The sequence below is a fragment of the Lissotriton helveticus genome, chromosome 3_1 (genome assembly GCF_964261635.1).
Source record: "Lissotriton helveticus chromosome 3_1, aLisHel1.1, whole genome shotgun sequence".
Classification (NCBI taxonomy): Eukaryota; Metazoa; Chordata; class Amphibia; order Caudata; family Salamandridae; genus Lissotriton; species Lissotriton helveticus.
This window is the reverse complement of record NC_136061.1, coordinates 742,788,034-742,812,063: the sequence shown is the minus strand read 5'-3', so window position 1 is coordinate 742,812,063 and position 24,030 is coordinate 742,788,034. Positions and strand designations below refer to the sequence as shown.

Below are 24,030 nucleotides of genomic sequence, written 5' to 3'. Positions count from 1 at the left end.
TGTGCATGATTTTTTGGGTCCTATGGTTTGGACTGAGGTGAGATCCTTGTAGATTGGTTGAGTTCTTTTAAATCTGAGTGGGAACGAATGATATGTGGTAATCCGATTAGGTCCAAGAGAGCTTCCCGTAGATTGTACTCCTTTTCTGAGCTACAGGGACATTTCTAGCTGCAGGGACCCTCCCTGCATCTACCCATACTCCACTGGTGCTTGCTTGTGCCCTGCTGCTAACCTCTGCTAGAGTGAGTACTGATCCCAAGAGGTGCCCCCAGGTTCTGGACCCTTGGCTGGCATCAGAGTGTACTCCTCCTGGCCCAACACTAAGTTTAATCAGAGCCGATGCAGCATGACTCAACACGACAAAGGACGTCGCATTGTAGCCTTCGCAGCTCCTCCTCAAAACCAACACAACTTGAAGGAGGACCCTGCATTGCATCCATTGCTACTCATTGGAACGTTGAAAGACCAAAAGAATTATACTGTTTTCTCCAGGTGCAACCTATACAGTGAGTATATTCTATGCGATGGCAAGAGTAAAACATAGGTCAGCATATGATCTTATGTTTTTTTCAAACTGTTTACAGTTGTGTTAATCGACCATTAAGATTCTAAGAGGCTATGACAGCTTCATACTTCGTACCATTGTAGAAATTCATACAACCTGAGTACCTGAGTCCTGCTAAAAAAAGGAAATGTCCAAAGTAGCTGATGTAATTTTCATTGACATTGCAGCCAACGCCTCATGAGATTTTTCCGGCCAGAATCATGGTCTGGAAAAATCAGGTCTGATTATACAATGCCTGGTAAAATCTGGTGTAAGAAACCCAACTTCTCTGAATCAGGCGGAAGGGAATTCAATACGGTAATTCCTCTATGCCTTACGCACAATCCGGGCCTAAGACCCTAGCTTCAAACACATATTCAGGCCTCATTTTGAATGTAACATTCTTGATTTGGTTGCTCTTCTGAAGATTGATACCATCTTTGTATGAGCCCCACTCTCTCGAATTCTCCCCTAGTGCACAGGAACATAGAACAAGTGTCTTATCTTCGGAGAAGATTACAAGAATATGTCCTTCGGAAAACACTTGTATCTGGACTCACCTTTCTCCACTAAACATTCCAGTAGAGTAGTCATTCAGTTGTTACTGTTGAGGTTCCATCATCAACAATAAACCCAAACAACACAAAGCAAAAATATGTCCGTTTTATTGCACTTCTAACCAGCAGAGTGAAGTCTCAGTGTTCTATATATGAAGAAGTAGTCTATGTACAATTACATTCAGTGGAGGAAATGTGGGTGGTCAATAATTATAACAATGGACTATGAATTATAATTGTAAAAGAAACATGCAATGCTGGTTTAGTAGCTCAAGTGTCCTCAACGATAAATGTAGTATTGCAACAAAGGCCTTAGAATTGTATCATTATTTGTATAGTATACATCTACGAGAAGCTGTTTTTATAATCCAGTTCCAGCAAGGAGAACCAGCAGCACAACAATATAATGAATCATCTACTGATGATTATAAAATAACGTTTCAAGCATACAAAGCAGTTATCTGTGAATAACTGAGAGATCTAGCTGCTTGTACAAGTATTAGGCCTATCTTGTGAAACAACCACTAACTGATTTCATCCAACAAAGCAAACCTCACGTCATTTTCTTAGGGCCATACAGAAAGGTGAGCTGAAGGATTGATCATGGCATAGTAGAATGAGACTGTTATTTAGAGACAAAGCTGGTGATTATGAAAGGCATACCTTTGATTTCACCAATCAATCAATATATATATATATAAATATATATATACATATAAACATATATATACATATATATATATATATACATATATATATATATATATACACCTGACCAACAATTGGAAGGGCAATGAATGCCCTGTAAACATTTTAAAACACAGTCAATACATGTTTATCCAACATATATAAACTATCTGTAACAATGGCTAATCCGTGAACATGAACTTCAAGGTGTATTCTGAACCATCTATTTGTTGCAAGCTAGAGAAACAAACTGTGTATCTCTCGCCCTCTCTCTCTCTCTCTCTCTCTCTCTCTCTCTCTCTCTCTCTCTCTATATATATATATATATATATACATATATATATACACACACATACATACATATATATGTGTGTATACATATATTTGCTTCTACTGTGCACCTATCATTTTGTACACAGAAAACATTGTCTCAAGCAATTGCTAGCCGACTACTGCACAACAGGCCATAAATAATTGCTGTAGGTCTGTAAAGCTGCCTCTTGTCAGTGGTTTATGCTGTAGTTGAATTTATTTTGAAATATGTTTGTCTTGATTCGAATCCCAAATTCACAATTTACACTTTCACCCTCCTTTTTAAATATGTTCTGCTCCTGTGTCTTTCCCATCTTATTTCTGTTAGTTTGAGTTTTCCCACATACACAGAACTGCCTTGCTTATCTAAGACAAATATCTAAGGTAACTAGGATAATGTGATTCCCTCTACGTTAAAACGTAACACCACCAATTTTACTTCAGTTTTGTTTTCTTTTGTGTAAGACGTTTGTTTACCTAGTGGCAGGTAAAGCATTTTTTCCATTTATTTCTTAAAATTTCTAATATGAAGGGATACATTCTCTAGTGGTATTGTTTATTGTTCATACATTGTTTTGTGGAAATGAATCCCTGTATCGAATTCTGTTTCAGTGGCCCCGGCATACATTTAAAGTTGCCTATGTACTCCGAGCAGGGCTTGGTTCAACCATTCATGCTACAAATACTTCTTTACCAGATTTAATATAGGTATATTTTGCTTTTTGGATATTTTCCTCCATCTTGCTCCACCATCTTCATTTACACCTTTCTGCCAGATGTGACTATTCTCCTTACTCTGTAACATGTAAGTTGTGGCATTATATGTATGGTACAGAGTTGATGGTTGTCAGCGTGACTTAATTTCCACAGGTTACAACTTCTTAATTAACCCCTCCTTCTTAAATCCTAAAGACACTGATTCTACTCAGAAAGTTGGTTGTCAGTTAAAATATTGTTGTGAGATTTGGAGCTCAACTATTTCAATCAATGGGGTTCTGGGAGAGGTACAGTCAGGATATGACAGAGAACCTGTTTGACCCTTCACAGCGGCACACAATTCATTGTGAAATTCAGGATCTCTTAGCAAAAGAGGCTATATTTCCAGTTCTGTAAAAACAGAAAAGGCAAAGGGATTTACTATATACTCTTTCTAATGCAGCAAAAGGGGGGTTTCAACCAGTTCTTAAGCTAAAGAGGGGCAGTTCTTAATGACAACTTTAAAATCCATTACAACAATGATCGAACCAGGAATACGTTTTGAGGTCCATTGATCACCTGGATGTCTACTTTTATGTGTCAGTACCTTAAGACTCCCAGAGGTTTCTCAGATCTTGGTTTTGGGATGAACATTGCCAGTTTGAACTACTTCTCTTCAGCATAATCTCACTTCACAGGGTGTTTGTCAATATTCTAGCTCTGTTGATAAGTATATTTCATTTTAAAGGGTTTCAGGTCTTCCTGAATCTTGATGATTAGTTACTTTGTTCTACCTCGTTTTCTAAGGATTGAGAGGATGTTGTGGAAGTTTGAAACATTTTCCAAATGCAACAATATTTATTGAACCTGATGCAAGAAAACAGAACCTCAGGAGATGCCTATGGTAGTTGCAAAATCAGAGCCCTCAGTGAGGGAATAGTTAACTGTCCAAGATCACACAGGGGTTATGTGAGGACTGTTCCTTGGGCCAGCTTACATCTTCTTCTCTTAAAGTATCATCGCCTTCATTGGTGAAATCATGTGTCAGAGAATTACGATGCATTAGCCCTTCAAAGGTGGTTGAGACAGAAGACTTTTCTTCAGAGATGTCCATTAAACCCCCACTCCAATAGTGATGACAACAGATTTGAGTGCCAGGTTTTGGAGGAAACCCTGGAGGAGAGATTAGCAAAGTGTTGTTGGTCCAGGGAGGTAAAGCACAATTCCTTCCATTGCAAAGAACTGTCATTTAAACTAATTCAGAAAATCATTGAGATACAACATGTTTCAATTGAGGAAATTGAAAGGCAAAGGTTGAAAGCTTTAGGAAATTCTCGTATGGTAGCAGTCAGCATTCAACTCTCTTGCTATCCAGCTACCCTTTTGATCTATGCTAGACACTGGAAAACTTCCAAAATTGCAAGCTTCTATTTAAAATTTAATTTTTTTGTAGGACTGATTTGCTTTAGCCCTCGCAACTTAAATTTTACGCAGCCTGTGAGCAGCAATTCAAGCAATCAGAGGAGCAGAGGTTCAGCCAGTCTCGGATTTAATGACCAGGTACTTACTAAGTTTCTTCTTGAATCCCACCTTGGAACCTCCAGGTTGTACTTCAACCTCTTGGAACCTGTGGAGCACTTGTCAGACAACATGTTTTTTTAGGGGTTATCTGGTCTTGTCGGCATTAAGGTGAGTTAAGACCCTTAATATCCATCCCATAATGCTCATGTTTTTTAAGAACAAAGTGGTAAGGACCCTTCTTTTTTAAGCAAAATTCCCTCCAAGTTTCATTCTGAACCAGAACTGGTGGTGACAGTCTTTGTTCCATCTCCTGCATCGGAAGAGGAACAACTTCTTCACACATTTGCATTCCATCTTGCACTTTCTATGTACTTGAATCACACTGCTACTTTTTGCAAGATTCCTTCTTTGGTTTTGGATCTTCAAACCTGGACTCTACTGAACGAAATCGACTTTGAGTAGATGGTTGTGCTTTGCATGGAATTATACTCTTCTTTAATTGAAGTGCTTCTAGTCCTAGTCCAGGGCAGGCCAACAAGGGTGGGTAGCACCTTCCAGGAATATGTTTACGGTAGCTTCAATTAAGGAAATTTGTTTGGCAACTTCCTTAGTACTAGTGACACACATGCATGTTTTGCTATGCACTGCAAACTGTTGGTGGGTGTTTAGAAAACTTTGGAATACGTGTTTAGCAACAGTGACCATTTCTGTTTAATTCAGATGAAATACCACTGGGTGCAGAAGTATTATGTTTCAGTTTTTTTGTTTTGTTTAGGTTTTGTGGCTGCCTGTTTATAAGTTTCGTTATATTCTCAAATGGTTAGGAATGGGACGAAAAAGATGAGCGAGGAGATAATATCCTGGATACCTATAAGTAACCTTCATTGTCACACTCCAAATTCCCACCAGACCCTCTTCAATGATGGGATCTGAGGTATCCACAAGTTGACAAATTGGTTTTATATTCTTGGAGAAAACAGGAAGTAAAATTATATGGCTCCACTTTATGAGGAGGATCATAGTATTATGGTTATCGCACACAGTTTTCCTGTTGGAGAATATATATTTGACTTGGATATGCAAGGCAGTTTTTATACAAGGAAAACAAAATACATTTAGGACTGTGATGAGGAAGACTAGAACTAAGAGCAATGAACATTATTGGTGACTAGCTGGGACATTATTCCACACCCTTTTAGCAAAACTGGAATAATGTTTTAGAGGACATGTAATTAATTTTAGAAGTGTGCTAATTTTAGAAGTATTATTTTTACGTATTTTATGATGTGAACCCTTTTATAGGCATCCTTGCCTGAAATAAAATACATTTTGTATGTTGAGCTCCTTATTTCAGCGAATAAATACATTTCTTGTAAAATCATCATGTCCTGCTTGCCAATGTGCATGTTTAGAAGTCACCGTCCAAATTTGGGAATGAAACATTGGGTTCTTGCAAATCAGGCGTTTCTGAAATATCTTTTTCCAAGTCTTCCAATTCATTATTCATTGCTTCAATGATCTTGCTCTTATCATAATCATTAACAGCTTCTATGGGTATTTCACTGAATATTGGTAGATCCTCTATTTCAAAAGCATCTTCCTTGCCATTGCTTCTAGTTTCTTCGCTGATTGATGGTTTCTGGCAAACAGACACCAGCTCATCACTGGAGGCCAAATAGAAAAGGCAAAACGTAAGTTAATTGTTACCATACATACAACTATTTACTTGAAATTAGTGTTAACTCTAAATATTTTTTCCTCATCTTATCAAAGTTTCCCGTGATTATAACAATACAAACAGTAAATACTACTTTAACACATCACAAAAACATTACTTGCACATAATCAATTGAAATAGCGCTTTAGTCATTGTTCTAGCATTTCAACTAATACACAGGTACGTTAAGTTTTACAATACTGTTATGTTACAACAGCAATCCGCATAATTTCAGAGCTACAGTCAAACATCTATTAAGGTTGGTGCTAATATTGAGAGCCCAGATATTTTGTTTCACTGTGGCAACATAAGATCATTGTACCGCAGTTCATAATAATGTGATGCTGTGTTTGTCTCAGTTCTTCAGAGGCGGCCACGTTCTCGCCTGCACAAGCCCCCACAGTTAAAACAAGTTCTGGTATTGGCTGTAGGCCTTTTGGCAATTCTTGCAATTTTTGCAAAATGTTGTCTGGAAAGCTGCTAGGACCTCATAAAATCGAGAGAAAAAACATTAACTAAATGCAAATGTGTTTTTGTGGTCTCATAACAGTGCACATTACCTTGGTACACCCAGCACTGAACGGAACTACCTTGTGCATAGATGTGCACTTTGTGAGAGGACAGCATGTCATAACTCAAGGTGAAGTCAGTCAATGGTTGAAATGGGCTAACACTGCTCCTTGATGCATGCTGGAGCGGGTGGAAGAAAAATGTGAATGACACAATCATGGACTAATAAATGAAGTCTGGTTGAAACCCCTATAAGTAACTATGTTTTACGTACTTTTAGTAAAAGCAAAAGGCCTTGGCTAACCTAAAACCGCCATTGGTCTGGAATTGGCTGTTAGCCTTTCCTTTGAGAAAGAAGGCAAAAAAGAAAGTAAGGAATAAAGGAAAGAAGGAAAACAGGAAGGAAGGCAGACAAAAAAAGGAAGACAGGCAGAAAAAAAGGAAGAAAGAAGGGAAAAGAAGGAAGGAAGGCAAGAAACAAGGAATGGAGGGACAAAAAAGGGAAGGAAGACAAAAATGAGGAAAGAAGGCAAAAAGAGGGAACAAGAAGAAAAAAGAAAAGGAAAGAAAAATACAAGGAAGACAACAAAAAAAAGACAAGGGAAAAAAGACAGAAGCAAAGAAGGCAAAAAGGAAAGAAAGAAGGCAAAAAAGAAAGAAGTGAGGAAATGAAAGAAGAGGGCAAAATAAAGAAGGAAAGAAAGCAAGAAAGAAAGTAAAACAAGGAAAGAAGAAGCAAAAGAAGGAAAAGAAAGCCGGTAAAAAGAAAGAATAAAAGAAAGAAAGCAAAAATAAAAAGGACAAAAAGTAAAAAAGAAGGAAAGAGCAAAAAAGAAGGAAGGCAAAAAATAAAGAAGGAAAGAAAGGGAAACTAGCAAAGAAGCCAAGAATTAAAGATTCAAGGAAAGAAAAAGGAATGAAGGCAAAAAAAGAAAAGAATAAAGGAAATAAGGAAAGAACGCGAAAGAAGGCAAAAAAAAGAAGGAGCAAAAGAATAAAAGAATGCAAAAGCGAAAAAGAAAGAATGACAAAAAGAAAGCAAGTAAACCAAAAAAAAGAAATGAAAGAAGGCAAAAGAAAGAATGATAGGTGGAAAGAAGGTTAAAAAAGGAAAAACAGTAAGAAGGAACAAAAGAAGTAAATAAGCCAAGAAAGTAAGAAAAGGAAAGAAGAAGGGAATGAGTCAAAAAAGGGAAGGCAAGAAAGAAAGAAGTAACAAAAGACAGAAAGAAGGCAAAAAAGAAAGGCAAATTGCAAAAATGAAAGAAGGAAAGAAAAATAATAGAATTAAAGTAAAAACGAAAGTAAGAAGATGGAACGACGGAAGGAAAGAGGGTTCGCACTATAAAATATTGGATACTAAAACCCAAATACAACCTACCCATGTTTAAATAATACTGTTACAAGAGTCAGGCAAATTAAGCACTATCAAGTTTGGTTTTCTTCCTGGGAAAAGTTTATAAAAGAACAATTGGTGAAACCGAATCCATGAACACAATAAGGTATTGTGTGAAATAGCAGAAAATCCACTTCACAAGGAATTTACAACAGCATTGGAAGGAGATTGGAACTGATAAAAGTGAAATGTGCCACGTCCTCACTTCAGATGTTTTCTACTATCACATCAGACAACACTGGCACTAAAGAGATCTCCTGGTGTGCACCTTGTAAAATAGCAAAATGCAGTGACTCAATGTGGCATTAACCAGAGGTTTAAGAAGACTGATCTATTGCCCTATGCTCTATGCTGTAGAGGCAGGTGCAATTTGGGAATGATACAGCAAAAGACAAATGGGTGTCAAGAAGTGGCTGAAAGCCTCTTTGGGTAGCTATGCTACAAATAGTATTTTAGTGAAAGCAAAAGGTATTGGCTAACGTTAGACCAAAAAAGGAGAACCCCAAGACTAAACATCATAAGTGTACATCTAACCCAAATAAAGATAAGTTTGTGTAGTTACAGAATTGAAAAAACACTAATGTACACAGAGAAAGTGGGTTTGCTTTCCAGAAGGTACAGAAGTGCAATCCTGGATACTTTACTTGAGATGACAATCACAGGGGTGTTACATGTCTCTTAGAAATACTGGCTGTAAAAAAAAAAAAAAGTCCCTTAAACAAAGGACTTGATTGTTAAATCACATCTCTGCTATTGATTACAGTGGAATTTCTCGAATTCATTTTTCTCAGCTTTAACTGGAGAGAAGTGTAACAAAAGATACCTGTGAAACACTTTAATGTCCATTCAAGTGGGCAGCCAAAGAGCTTTACAAGGCGGAGATACAAGACAGTTCCAGTGTAATTGTCTCGGACGAAGCAGAATTTCACCTCCACAACGGTGCCTAGAGTGTGCCATGCTGTATATTGCAGAGGGGAAAAAATTAGCAGCCCCATAAACTATGGTAGCCAAGATCTAAGCCAAAGCTGCCCTCCTATAGGCCACGACCGAATAACCTCCATGATGCCCAATTAAACATTACAAACATCACATATCCTCTCCACAGATCAACTTTTTTTCAAAACAGATTTTGTTAGTGTTACAATTCTCAAACATCAGCATAACATAAATTAAACGTATTTTGGATGTGATTAAGCAAGGATGGTCAGGGCATAGTGTAACGATCTTTATAGAGAACTAAAGGCTCCGTCTAATCATTAGTGAAAACAGCCCTAGTGCTTAAACCCCCTGCCCCGGTGAGCAAGTACAATCCCATGCCCTTCCCACCAGATGCTTCCATTCAGCGCTTACTATGGCCCGTTACAAGCCAACACTCAATCTCATCAGCATCCTGGAACATTAACAACAAGTTTATGTAACTTACTAAACTAATCCAGCCATTCTGGAGAGGTGTTCAGGGGTGAACATATAGGTCAAGATTTATGAGGAGCAAGGTGCAGCAGATTATCCGTTTCACGGATTGTAAATCTCACACATTACTCCTTATCCTAAATATTATTGTATTTGCTGCCCCAGTAAAGAAAACAGGAGCTAGGTGTTGGAATAATGTTGCGGGAGTACCCTGCGAGTCGAAAGCTATCTCAGCGTGCTGCCTTATAGCCGTTTTGCCCCCAAGTGGAGAGAGGATCTGTGGGATTCTTGGGCAATCTTGGGCTCTCTTAATGTGGTCATAATTGTCTCCCAGTATCTAGCTATATCCGTTTTGCCCCTGCCCCTTTTTGTTTCTTGGTGGATGTAGGTGAGTGAAAGGGAGTTTGGAAGGATCCAGAGGGCAGGCTCTGAGGTGGTCAGATGACAGTGAAGAGAGTGTAGAGCTCCAGACAGGCAGTGGGTGGGAAAGACAGCTGAGGCCAGGAGCGGGTGGAAAGACATTTGTGATAAGATAGTGGAAAGGGCAAACGATAGCAAGGTGCATGAAAAAGGCAGTGACAGGGGATATGTGGAGGCAAGAGCGGTCACAGTGAAAGAAAGATGCTGAAGTGCACATTGTGATGGGTAAAAGGCCGGGCAGTTTACCAGGGGTTCAAGATAGGCCATAACAAGAGGAAACAGTAGTGTTGAGAGGAAGTGAGTAGAAAGAGCAGTGAGAGAAAAGTAGGAAGGAGCTTTGCGGTATGGTGGGCCACATGTAAGGGCAAAGAGAAACAGCGCCAAATAAAATGGCTCTACGTGAAACGATCATTGCGAAACAACACAAGGACAGGTGCGGATAGCACCAAGAAGCAGGACAATCCTGAAGTTCTAAGCGCTTTCTAAAAAATATGGGCATTTAAAATTTAGATTTGAAAATGTGTAAATAGGTGGGAGCCACGTAATCATGCTTTACTTTAGAGTAGACTACTACTTTGAGGGAGAGGTGTGGCGCCGCGGCCAGGGCGACTGACGCTGGAATCTGGAGACCACGGTTCGATCCCCGGCTCCGGCGGCAGGTTAGCCCAGCACCATGTGACTCTGGGCAATAGCTCGCTTAATCTTCCCGACGGCCCCCAGCGCCTAGAGACCCTTACGGGTGATTGTGCGCTTTACAAATGTGGACTTTACTGTAAAAGATAACAGGTGTAGGTGTTAGCAGCTTGTTTCACACAGGAAGGAAAGCAGCGGTGTTTTATCCTGTGAAGAAGATGAGGTAAAGTACAATTCCATCACATCGAAGGTGCCCCATAGCACATTGTTTGTAGGTACTGTAGGATGGACACACCGGGAAGCATGACCAAAGCTATAAGCAGTCCTGGAGAAGTTTTATTATTAATCCTAAACTGGACCAAGCAAAATCACCTATCTTCAGGAAGGTTTGGGGTATTCCACTGAAAAAATATTTTTAGGTCAAGCCTGGGCAGTGCATGCGCTGCTCTGCGAGGCATGCTGTATTCAGGTAGGGTCTTCAAGCTCACTCTAAGTCCATATTTTTCATTGGCTTGTGTCATTGTCCACTGTAAACTGTGGCTGTTCATTGGTCAATAGGCTTAGTAGTCCCTTAGTACTGCCTTGTCTCATTTTGTATCCTCCCATGGCGACATGGCTGGCAACATGGTGACACCCCCTGTTACGAGTGGTGTAACTCGGTAGGCTTTAATTACAGCCTCTGAGCACTATTTTCTCAAGTGGCAATAGGTCTCGAATTTGCAAGAATTTAAGCTATTGGCATTGTAAATTGTATTTATCTTTTTAAAAACAACACATAAATAAAAGGCATTGCCTTGTACAAGGCCAATAGCTCAAACTCTCGTAAATGCAAGGCCTATTGCATTGCAAATGCTTGTTTTTCTTGGCACTGTGGAATATTCCCAGTATACAACCATCAGGCCTCAAGGTGAGGTGTCCGTCTGTGGCTGTCGCAATGCGCTGGTTTACTTCCTGTCAGTATTGTGCTAAGTTGGGACAGGGCCAAACCATATGAAACAGGCTTGCTCCCTTCTCATTACACCTAGTGCATTGCGCCGGGGCACCAGTAAAGTATAATTTTTTTCTGGGGTGTGATGTATCAACTTTGCATATGCTAATGGTCAATCAGTTTGACTCAGACCAACTAATCGCTCTATATCCTCCACCCATCTTTCTATCAACCCATCTTTTGTAGTTTTTGTATATTGTAGATTCAACCAGATTTACAAGTATTTTGTACACCTGTGTAATTGTTTAAAGTCGACCATTAACAGCGTACATTAATTTCACACCTTAGTGTGTGCTGGATTCACTATTTCCTTCCTTCCATGTATGTGTTAAAGCAGCTGTCACAGACCAGTAAGGGGAAAAATTCTTGGGAGGTAACTCAAAGTAATCCATTGACTTGGTACTCCAGTATCGTGCCCCCTCTCTATAGGTCCCTTATTGCCTGTATGCCTTTATCCCACCAGGTCTTAATGCGTCTTGAACAGTGTGCATGATGCAAGCCTGCACACTTTTCACCCCTAGTTTGGCGAACGTGGAATGTGCTGGATTTTCTCCAGTTTACCCGAAGTCCTAAATAATCCCCAAATTGGTTGGAGGCATTAATTGCATATCTGGCCTTTGCATTCAAATCCCGTAAGAATAACAGCATATCATCGGTGTACAGGGAGTTGTAATGCGTTCTAGTGGGTTCCGGAGTACCCTTAAACAGGGTCCCCTCCTGACTGTACCAGCTAGTGGTTCCATCACTAGACCCAAGAGAAGGGGGAGACAGCCAACACCCTGTCTTATTTCCCTCTCCATCTCATATAAGTACAGGCCAGCTCAAGCTGTGGGATGCATATATACTAATTGCACCCATTTCTTAAATCCCCTTCTATCACACGTATTCCATGTAAATATTCCAACTTCAGAATATCGAAGGCTTTTTCTCTGTTCACTGATAGTTTCAGGGCATCTGGGCAGGTGCCATCTGCGTGAGCAAGAATGTTTGCTGCCTTTCTGATGGCAATGGTTTCTCCTGAGTATGAAGCTATCCATGTAGATCGTTGCTGCAAGTAGGGTAACAGCCTAGTCACAAGCACCCTACTCAATGTCTATTAGTCAACATTGAGCATTAACAGCGCTCTACGTCCTCTTCATCTCTGCCTTATTTATGCAGTGCATCTACCAGAGCCTCCCTAGTGAAGGGTGTAGGGCACATTCTGTTTGCACTGTTAAACATCTCTACCACAATGGCGGCAACTAAGTAATGTAGGTGTTTGAAAATGTAACTGGCAAGCCATTGGAGCCTGGAGTTTTTCTTGCAGCTATCCCCTTCACTACTGTCTTAATCTCCCCTTCTGAGATATCTTCCCCCAGAGTGTCAGCTTCATCTTCATCCTCTCACAGAAAGGAAGGGCTAATCAGGGAATCTGCTAAACCCGTTTTAGAGTGCAGAACCTCATAGTAAGTTTGGAATACTTCATTTTTTTTCAGCTGGTGACTGCACCAATATCCCTGTTCTGTGTGGAGTCCCAGTATCTGGTTACACCTCTGGTGGGATTAGTTAGCCATGCCAACCGCCTCCATGTCTTGTTCCATTTGTTGTGTGACTAAATCATGTACTCTTGGTAGCCGTAACTGTGTAGCTGTTCTAATAATTCTAAAAGCCTCCCTTTCTGGGTAGCGGATGCAGTGTGTAATTCTAGCAAGCCTGGGTGAACTTTCTCCCAAGTCTCTGACTACCTATTCCTGTTTACTTATATCCTGTAATAGCAAGAACCTAATTCCGTAGGCTGTATTAATCCATTGGCCACAGGTTACGACTTTAAAGGCTTCAAACTCTATTAATCCAGAAGAGGTTGAGACCTTATTCTCAGCAACATATAGCTGTATACCCTCCCCAAAAGTCTGACGAAAGGCTGGATCTTCCACTGACTTTAAATTTTCAGGTGGGAATAGCTGTCTGCATTCACCCTTATTTCAAGGCCAGAAGTAAGAGGTTGTGATCAAACAGTATTGTAGTCAGATGTTCTATATATCTACATAGTATTGTAGTCAGATGTTCTATATATCTACTTACCCATGTATTTGTGGAGAATACATAAACATATCCACTCTCACATACAAGTCATGCATTCCAGAGTAGAACGAACAGTCTTTATCCTCGGTATGGTGTACCCTCCAGGAGTCAATCAATCCACACTGGGACAACCATCTCCTCAGTGCTTTTGCAGCCTTAGTTATTGGTGATTCATATAATAGAGGGTGAGATCTGTCCAGGGTTAAATGTTATGATAGTTGGATTTGTACCACGCACAGCTGCCCCGGGCCAGGAGTTCCCTGCGCTCACAGACACCAAGCTAATGCCAACAAACATATACGTTCACTACTCAAAAGAGCTAGGTCTTCATGAGTTTGAGAAAGGTAAATTAATTTGGACTGGAGCACAAATGAAAGGGAAGATCATTCCAAAGTTTGGAAGCTAAATAACTGAAGGCCCACCCTCCGGGTCTGCTTCTTTTTAGTGGAATAATTACAACTAATCTGAGATGTGATGATTTTGAGAGAACATGGGTGGGGAATAGAATTGAATGAATTGTCTGATGTATCCAGGCCCCACATTACTGAGAGCTTGGCAGACAAATAAAAGAGCTCTGAATTGTATTCTCTTTTCAATTGGAAGCCATTGCAGCTGAGTATTTGTAACATTCAATCATTGTAACTTCTGGTTGCATTGTGCTTTCTATGGAATATTTTTTATGTTTCAGTACCCTTTGCAATTTTTGGCTAATATACATAAATTCTTTAAATACATATACCTGTGCTAAAAAAATTCTTTGAAGATTTGTTCAAATGTAAACAATCAGAATTGTAATCTGAAGGAACTGAGTTGCAAGCTACCTGAAGAGTTTGCCAACATTGAATGCAGAAATGTATGTGAATATATGGTTTAGCAAATCCCTTGTAGGCACACATACCTGCTAATGATTACAATCTTGGGGGATTGGAATCTCTAGCACCCATGGGGCAGATAACCTGTCCGCCGTAGTACAAGTTCCAAAGGATAAAACGGAATTGTAATTTGGCGAATGGGATATCAGTCATGTTGTGATGGAATATCCCATCTGCCAAGATCGTAATCAGGCCCTAAATTGAGAAATAAAACAGCAACTACACTCACTGCTCATCTTGCACTCCTTTTGGACTGCCAGGTCAATACTAAAAATAAAAAGAAGGCATACAAGCGGAGTATGTAACGCTCTGGCCGACCACTAGACCATTCAATATTTCCACAGCAATTTAAATCGAACGGTGGTAGGACACCGTTTGTTCTTGGCTCTGCATGTTTGGTAATTTGTCTGATTATGCAGATATTCGGGGTCCCTACATAATTTCATCTACCGTGCTTGGGGAGATCCTGGCCATCTGTTCCTCTTTAAGTTCTGTACGCGACAGAGTCTGAGCCTTACCCATTCTGGGGGATTGGCTGGTTACCCTAATAGACATAATCACTTGAAGGCAAGCTGCTACCACCACAACTTCACTTTCTCTGTCGACTTCAAATTGACTTCAAGGCGTTTGAGATATCACCTTTCCCTGCTCCGTTTTCATTGTTGGGGGTTCTGGAATCCTGTGACTCTGACTTTGAGCGCCTCTTTGTTGTGTTGTCCTTCTATTCAGTTCCATACCTCCTGGGTGTCTGTGAACAATCTGCAACCGGAAGCAGTCAGGATCTTCAGTTCAGCCAGAAAAAGGAGTGCATATTTTCCTCCCCTTTACCCGAGTCTGCATTATGCTTCACTGAAAAAGGCCCGCTTGCTGCTCCACAGCCCGGAAATAACTTTACTTTATTATTGTCAGACCTATGGGGCCCCTATATTGTAATTGCTGTTATGTGTAGTCCCAATTCCTAAAATATAGGAGCCTAGAAACCTCATGTCGGGGGGATATTCTAGGTGGCGGTGCAATCACCAGGACCCTGTTCGCCCTCTTCAGTGCAAAGAAGGCGGACAGGGCCCCAGGCCCACACCTGCTTCAGCCATGCTTCCAGAAACGAAACCATGCATTTCCATTTAATGCATTCAGGTATTCCCCCTAACCAGATGATATTTACCTCTCTGAGTCTTCAGCCCTCCATTGTATGCCGTTTTCCCCTCGTCAAGCTCCCCCTCACTCTCCTGTGTCTCTCCTCCGTTTGTCACTCGTTTTTAACCCTCATCTCACTCCCCCTTTCACTCTCCTGTGTCCTCTGTGTCTTTCCTCCACTCTGTCTTCCACTTTTGCTGAATTATTTGCACTTTTCTCTCTCTTTTTGCCTTTTTCCTCTTGCCTTTTTTCCTCCCCCCAGCACGACCAGTGCGACCGCCCCAATCCAGTTCCACTCCCCGCTCCCAGCTGTCCAGCCCTACTCGACCCTTACTTAATGGCGGCCACTGCGGGGACAGGCAAGCAAGACCACTGACTCATTGTCAGTGAAATTGCTCTCCCTCCCTCGCAGCTTCACCATTAAATGAGGCCATCACCCGAGCCCCTGCACTCTCAAGTGGACCTCTGTCTCCATTCCCTTGCTCTGCTTTTTCTCTCCTTTTTTACTCGTTTTTTCCCTCACTTCTATCTCCCCCCTTCACTCTCCTTCTGGGTCTTAGCCTCCATTTTCTGTCGTTTTCCCCTCATTTCAAAGTCCCCCTTCACTCTCCTGTGTCTTTCCTCCGTTTTTCACTCGATTTTTACCCTCATCTCAATCTTCACCTTTCACTCTCCTGTGTCTTCTGTGTCTTTCCTTCACTCTTTCTTGCACTTTTGCTGCCTTATTTGCACTTTTCTCTCTCGTTTTGCCTTTTTCCTCTTGCCCTTTTTAGCCCGTTTTTCCCCGCCGCTGCTACCCTCACCCCCCAGCATGACCAGTGCGACTGTCCCAATCCAGTTCCCCTCCCCGCTCCTGCCTTCCAGCTGTCAAGCCCTCCCCGACCCCTACTTAATGGTGGCCACTGCTGCACCGCCGGGGCGCCAAAGGCAAGCCCGCCTGAGCCCGTCCGCAACCCGACTGCGACCAGCGCCAGGAACCCTGGATCTCTGCACCGCCAATGCTACGACCCAGCGGCACTCCATGCTCTCAACCCAGGCCGCAACAACAACTGCAAGCTAGCATCACCAGCCGACACCCACGGATCCTTCAGCTGTCACCGCTGCAGCACCACCGAGACGACTGACCCAGCGCAATCCGCTCGCAAGAACACAACCGAACCGAAGACCCTGCAATGCATCCTCCTCAACGTCCGATCCCTCCACAAACACACACCTTCACTTCAAGATACTGGCCAGCCCTACCTCTACCCTCTGTGGAACCCTCATCTATCAACCCCCTGGACCCTGCAGACTTTTCTCCAACTCCATCACGGACATCATCTCCCCGCATGCCATCGCGTCCACCAACTACACCCTACTGGGAGACCTCAACTTCCACCACGACAACCAACTGGACCCCAGCACCACATCCCTCCTGGACAACCTCCACAACAGAGGACTCCGCCAGATCATGACCGAACCCACGCACTCAGCAGGACACACCCTCGACCCCCTCTTCACAACAGGAAACTCCATCACCTTCAGCCACACCACCGAACTCTCATGGACTGACCATCGATGCGTCCACTTCTCCTTCAGAACACCCACTATCCACAGACACCAGCACCTGCTCCCCTGAAGAAACAGGACCAGAATCACCGACGACCAGCTAACCTTATCACTCAGCAACTCCACCCCAACCATCGGGGAAAACGATGACGATAACACCGCAGCCTGAACCCTGCACAGATGGATTACCGACAGCGCCAACACCATTGCCCCCCTCCAGAAAAACAACAACACCCAAGCCAAGAAAGCTGGATGGTTCACCACTGAACTTCAACAGTTCAGACGCACTTGCTGCCGCCTCGAAAAGGCCTGGAGGAACACCAAATCCACAGAAGCCCACAACAACTTCAGAGCCGCCTCCAACACCCACCACCAACTCATCAGAAAAACGAGGAAAAAAGCGATTGAAGACAGAATCTCCACTCATGCACACAACAGCAAAGAACTCTTCATCATCATCAAGGAGTTCACCCAACCCACCAGCGAGTCCACCGACATCCCTCCCTCACAAGACCTCTGCGACAAACTCAGCACCTTTTTCCACCACAAAACCAAGAGCATCTATGACAACTTCGACGAAGACAACCAACACACTGAACCCTCACCAACCACCCCCGACACCCTGAAGCCAGCGATCGACAACTGGACAGCCCTCACCACCGCCCTCACCACCGCAGACACACTGAAGACACACTGAAGACGATGAAGTCAATCCACTCCGGGGCCCACACGGATCCCTGCCCCCACCACATTTTCAACAGAGCTGCCGACACCATCGCACCCATGCTCTGCCACACCATCAACCGCTACCTGGCAACCGCCTTGTTCCCTAACAACTGGAAACACGATGAGATCAACCCCCTCCTGAAGAAACCCTCGGTGGACCCCACCGACCTCAAAACCTACAGACCGATCTCCCTGTTCCCGTTCCCAGCGAAAGTCATCGAGAAAGTCATCAACAGCTAACTCGCCACATTCATCGAGGAGCACAACATTCTCGACTCCTCCCAATCCGGCTTCAGAAAAAAAACACAGTACGGAAACCGCCCTCCTTGCCGCAACAGACGACATCCGTACCTTACTGGACAAAGGAGAAACAGCAGCCCTCATCCTCCTTGACCTCTCAGGGGCGTTCAACACAGTCTGTCACCGCACCCTAATACGCAGACTCCACAACGCAGGGATCCAAGACAAGGCTCTCAACTGGATCCACTCCTTCCTCTCCGGCGGAACGCAGGGGGTCAGACTTCCCCCTTGTTATGTTATGTTATGTTATGTTAGTGATATTTGTAATGCGCACAGCTGCTCCAGCGAAGGAGCGTCCCGGCGCACCCGACAAGGTAGCGACACAACACAACAAGGAGGCAGAGAATATTAAAAAGGGGATTAACATTTAACATAGCTGGAGAAACAAAAAAGTTTTAGCGGCCTTGCGAAAGGAAAGCAAGTCGCCAAGAACCCGGATTTTCAAGGGGAGAGCGTTCCAAAGTGCGGCTGCCCGCACCCTAAAGGAGCGACCCCCGCCCGACTGAGTTTGAATCGAGGGGCTACTGCTAATTCTTGGTCCGAAGAACGCAGAGATCGGCCCGGGATGTAGGGGCACAGAAGTTGATGCAATAGGGGGGGCGACAAGTCCTTCAGAATCTTAAAGGACATGCACAGCACTTTAAAATGAATCCGCTGCCTAACGGGTAACCAGTGCAAAGCACGCAGAGTGGGAGTGGCCGAGCAAAACCTAGGGAGACCTACGATTGCTCTGGCCGCTGCGTTCTGCACTCTTTGGAGACGGGTCAGCTCGGCCTGGTTTAACCCTATAAAAAGGGAGCTGGCATAGTCCAGCCGAGCCAGAACCGTCGCTTGAACCACGAGTTGACGGGTTGCGGCATCGAAGTACTTAAGAGCAGGTCTCAGATTGCGCAAGATGCCGAAGCAACACGCCGCCGTCCTTTTTGTGTGGCCAACGAAGTTGAGGGAGGGGTCCAACCACACCCCCAGATTTTTGATCTCCGCAACCGGAGTGGGACCCAGCTCAGGAGGCCACCAGGTGTCTCCCCATAGTTCCGTCCGCTTACCAAAGACCATCACCTCGGTTTTTTTGGCGTTTAGTTGGAGACAGTTGGACGTCATCCAACCCGCCACCGCCCGAAGTCCTTCTCTGAATCTTGGGGCATCCACCCCGGAGTCCCCGCTGATCGTGACCGCTAGCTGGGTATCGTCTGCGTACGACACCATGGTCATACCACAGAGCTTCACAACCTCAGCCAGCGGCCTCACGTAGATGTTAAACAACGTGGGACTCAGCGAGGAACCCTGTGGGACCCCAAGAGACAGAGGATGTCGTTTGGACTGATAAGGCGGGGCAGCCTTTCCTCTCAGACCCTACACCTACCACCTGCGGAGTCCCCCAGGGGTCCTCCCTCAGCCCTACGCTCTTCAACGTCTACATGGCTCCGCTCACCCCCATCGTCAGAGCTTACGGACTCAGCATTGTGTCATACGCAGAAGACACCCAACTCATCCTCTCCCTATCCAACGAACCCAACACCGCCAGACACAACTTTCGAGAAAGCATGGAAGCCATCGCCAAATGGGTTAAAACAGCTGCCTACAACTAAACACAAAAAAAACGGAAGTACTCATAATGGGCACAAACACAGATACCGGGAACGACACCTGGTGGCTCCCTGCCCTCGGAAGCCCGCCCACCCCCACGGACCACACACGCAACCTGGGAATCATCCTGGACTCAGAGCTCAAAATGGACCGCCAGATCAACTCCGTCTCGTCCTGCTGCTTCCACACCCTCCACCTTTTAAGTTTTAAAAATCAACCCATAAATAAAAGGCATTGTCGTTTACAATGCCAATAGTTCAAACTCTCGTAAATGCGAGACCTATTGCATTGCAAATGCTTGTTAGGTCTTGTGCCCTGAGCATTGGGGACTGAATATGAAAGCTCCAGCAAACCATGTGACTTTTGGATGAGCTCCGAACATTCTCGTCTTTCCGTAGGGCAGCTGCCTTTCCTCTCTCATGTTTACATTGCTGTTCTTCCTCCAGTAAACCTACCTGTGTCAGTGCGCTTTATAAATAAAACTGATATTAATAGCTCCTGGCACACTTTGGGTATGTTCACTTCATTTAAGAGCTCTTTCCTCTTTGCTTCATTTCATGGACTTGGGGTTATTGGGCGGGTAACATTAGGGGGTACTTTGCTTTGTGTAAAAGAAATGCAGGATTTCTTATAAACCCTTCTGCTGTCTAAGGACTGACATTTAACAAGCTTCAGCTGGTGACGAGAGCTGCCTAGATCACATCACGGAGCCTCTCTGTAAATGAGACGTGCTCTTATATGTGCTTTACAGCACCTCTCTGCTGTTTCTATGCATTGCAAATGCAAGGGTTACTCTTACCCCATATATTGTTTCTTTGTGTGCACACAGGTTCATTTAGAAATGGCTCGTTGTTCAGGGAAATATGAAACCAGTTGCAAGTCTACACAAAGAATGTGGGTGGCAATATGAACTGCTTCTTGGTGCCTACGGAGGCAAGTAGCCTTCCAGCCTCGCTGTGTAAGCCGTCTAAATACATAAAAGCCCGAGCCCTAATCGTAACCAGTGCTTTAAATGGGCCAGTACTCACCGGTACTGAGTACCGGCACTTCCGAATATTTGTGCTGTCAGTACCGGCACTTTTTCTGTAGACTAGGAGTGTACCGGTACCATGACGGCAGGCTCAGGTTATGCATCTCCTGCACCTCAGGGCAAGGCCATCTCCTGCAGGGCTCCGGAGCAGCTTGCAAGTAAATGAGGCGTGAAGTAGCCGCCCTTTTGCAGAGTTGCTGCTGAAGATTAGCAGCGCCCATTTCATTGTTCCCAAACTGCAGGGGTTTGAGTGGGCACTTGTCACACTGTGATTAACAGGGCAGGGTCTCTAGACAGACCCTGCACTGTCAATCTGGTGTGCAGCGATGAAAGTGCTTTAGCGCCCCTACCCCCACCCGGTCTGCGTTCAATGCCATGGCTCCTTGCTTGGGAGGTAGTCTCTCGCAGCTCACTTCTTTGGATGCCCTCTCAGCTCCTTACGTGCTTTAAAAGCAGATTAACCCCTTCGGGGCTGATGACGAGCTGGGCTCGTCATGGCGTAGCCTCCTCGCACGCTCATGACGAGCCCAGCTCGTCATGAGCCCCACCCTCGGGGGAAGCGCCAGCGCTCCCTCCGAGTCTGCCTGATTTTTTTTGTTTTTGCGGGGATGGCAGGGGAAGACCTTCCCCTGCCTCCCCCCGCCCTCCCCGCCCACGTCATCAATGACGTCAGCGCGCGAGGCGCGCTGACGTCACCGGAGGCTTCCTTTGTTTACAGACGCGCAGGGAAGCCATTTGCTTCCTGCGCGTCGTTGCACAAAGAGGTTAGTTTTGCGGCTGGGGCGGGGGGGATTGTGATGCAACTTGCATCGAGGGAAAGGAAAGGCTTTTCCTTTCCCTCGGTGGCATTTTAGAGGTTTCCTGCTGCACGATCGTGCGATCGTGCAGCAGGAATGTTAGGGATTTTTTTTTTTTGGGGGTTTTGTGATCAGTTTCTTAGTTCGGGGAGCGGCCCCTTGGGGAAGGGTCGCTCCCCTTGTTGGGGGAACATTATCTATGAAGTCTTTTCTTGGCTGCAATGTTTTGGAAAGGCCGTTTTTTGTACAAAAATGCTGATGGGGGTCATTTATAAAGTAAAATGATAGTGCATTGTAATGAAGGATGCAAGTGCCTCTGTCCTTCATTACTTATACTGATGTGTGTTTCTGAAGTGGCTAAAAAACACACCTGTGCTGCCTAGGCAAAGCTCACTAGTGTTTTTGGCCTGATGAATGTTTTTTTTTGTGTGCTGCTTTTCAAACACATGCTTTGTCTCCAGTGACCATGTGTGTGTTACTATGCCATGTGCGAAGGGGTCCCTTGAGTGAGCTGTCCATCATAGTGGGAAGCTCACAAATGTTTTTGGGCTGTTGATTGTTACCTGAATTTGTGCTGCAACTCTAGCGCCATCTTTGTCTCCATTGACCATGTGTGCGTTACTATGCAACTGCACAAATGTGCGCAGGGGTCCCTTGAGTGAGCTGTCCATCATAGTGGGAAGCTCACAAATGTTTTTGTGTTGATGATTGTTTTCCTGAGTTTGTGCCGCAACTCGAGCGCCATCTCCAGTGTCCATGTGTGCGTTACTATGCAATTGCACAGATGTGCGCAGGGGTCCCTTGTGTGAGCTGTCCATCATAGTGCTTGGTGTATGCACGAAACATGTCGACGATAGGAGTTGATAGGTACATCTGGACACATTACGTTTAGGGCAGCCTATCTTTCCACCCCGTTTATTACCACCTAGAGGCAAGAATAAAGTTTATTGTAAACCTACTGGGCAGGTATTTCACACATCACATAGTCCACTCCTCAAATACACATGCACCACACATAGTCTAATAAAGTGCTCCTACGTAACTTTCGCAAGTCGCAGCACGCCCCAGCCCGTAGAGGACTGGGATGGCCCCAATGATGAAGCATGTCACCGTGGGGCAACCCTGGTGAGTGAGGGGACACCTAAAAGAGGAGCATTTCTCCCCTTTTTTGTACACAATACCATATTTTCACAATCGACCCCAATCGACCCCAGTGTGTGTTGGTTGTTATCTGAATAAACTAGCAAGGCTCTTAGGTATCTGGAAACAGAGACCATTTGTTCATCATAGTGGGAAGTTCACAAATGTTTTTGGGCTGATGATTGCTTTCCTGAGTTTGTGCTGCAACTCGAGCCCCATCTTTGTCTCCAGTGTCCATGTGTGCGTTACTATGCAATTGCACAGATGTGCGCAGGGGTCCCTTGTGTGAGCTGTGAATCATAGTGGGAAGGTCACAAATGTTTTTGGGCTGATGAATGTTTTCCTGAATTTGTGCTGCAACTCGAGCGCTTGCTTTGTCTCCAGTGTCCGTGTGTGTTACTATGCCATTGCACCAATGTGTGCACAGGTCCCTTGAGTGAGCTGTCCATCATAGTGGGTAAATTTAGGAAAGATGGTGCACTCCGCTAGTTGGTGGGCGTTGCCAATAGGGGATCTTCTGTGTGAGTTCACATGCCTCTTATGTGTATAAATGGTCAGAGACTGTTGAGAGCAGCAGATGGGGAGAAAGAAGCTCCTGGTCATAGGAACTGTTTTAGGATTGCGCTTGTGAAAATCAAGGATGCAAGTGCCTCTGTCCAGCATCGCAGTTAACCACAGTAATTCTGTTGTCCCCCTCCCCATGAGAATCCCTGATGATGTCAGCGCGCACAGCACGCGCCAACATCTTCAGGGATTCCCAGGCGGTCGGGAAGCCATTTGCTTCCTGCGCCTGGAGGTGTTAGGTTGGTTTTGAGATATTTGGGGGGGTTTGCAAAGAGGCTTCAGGGGAGAGGTAAGTGATTTTCCTCTCTTCTGATGTCTCTTTGCAGGGCATTTCTGGCTCACGGTCGCGCACAGCATTGCGATTGTGCGGTGGAAATGCCCTCACTAGCACCAGGGATTTTATTTTAGATTGTAGGAAGTGACCCATTGTGCAAGGGTCGCTTTCAGGTGGGTCGGATTTTAAATTTAGATTTTCTGGCCCCCCCCCCCGGTGGGCAAATCAACCCGTACTTTTGTCCGTTTTGCCCTTTTTGATGGCCCATCTGTGTGGATGTGATTTTGGGGGTACATTTGTGTATTGTTTATTCATTTGTTATGTTGTTTGTGAAATGTAGTATTAAATTATTTTTTTTCTTCTTTGTTTTTGATCCAGGCTTTTGCTGTTTGTATTGGTGTAGGTTGTGGTTCGGTTAATGCTGGTTTTGCAGCTTGTGTAGTTGCATGTGCTTGGTAAGTAAATGTTTTTTGTACTATTTTTCCTAGATAAAGTTATTGCTGTTTGTGTGGCTTTGTGTTTCTTGATTGTTAACTTTTTTTTTTGTATTGCTGCTTGATGTGTACTTTGTCTAATCTATACTTGTTTTTTTTTCTTTCCAGTGGG

The 24,030-nt window shown here is 44.1% G+C and overlaps 1 protein-coding gene across 1 annotated transcript in view; it reads right to left on the bottom strand.

Annotated features, from left to right (window-relative positions):
• Positions 1 to 1,193: 1,193 nt before the first annotated feature.
• DKK3 (dickkopf Wnt signaling pathway inhibitor 3) overlaps positions 1,194 to 24,030 on the bottom strand; it is a 264,185-nt gene continuing 241,348 nt past the window's right edge. The window contains exon 8 of the mRNA XM_078680929.1: positions 1,194 to 5,981. Coding sequence (XP_078537055.1) covers positions 5,726 to 5,981 — 256 coding nt within the window. The 3' untranslated portion in view covers positions 1,194 to 5,725. The remainder of the gene's footprint in view (positions 5,982 to 24,030) is intronic.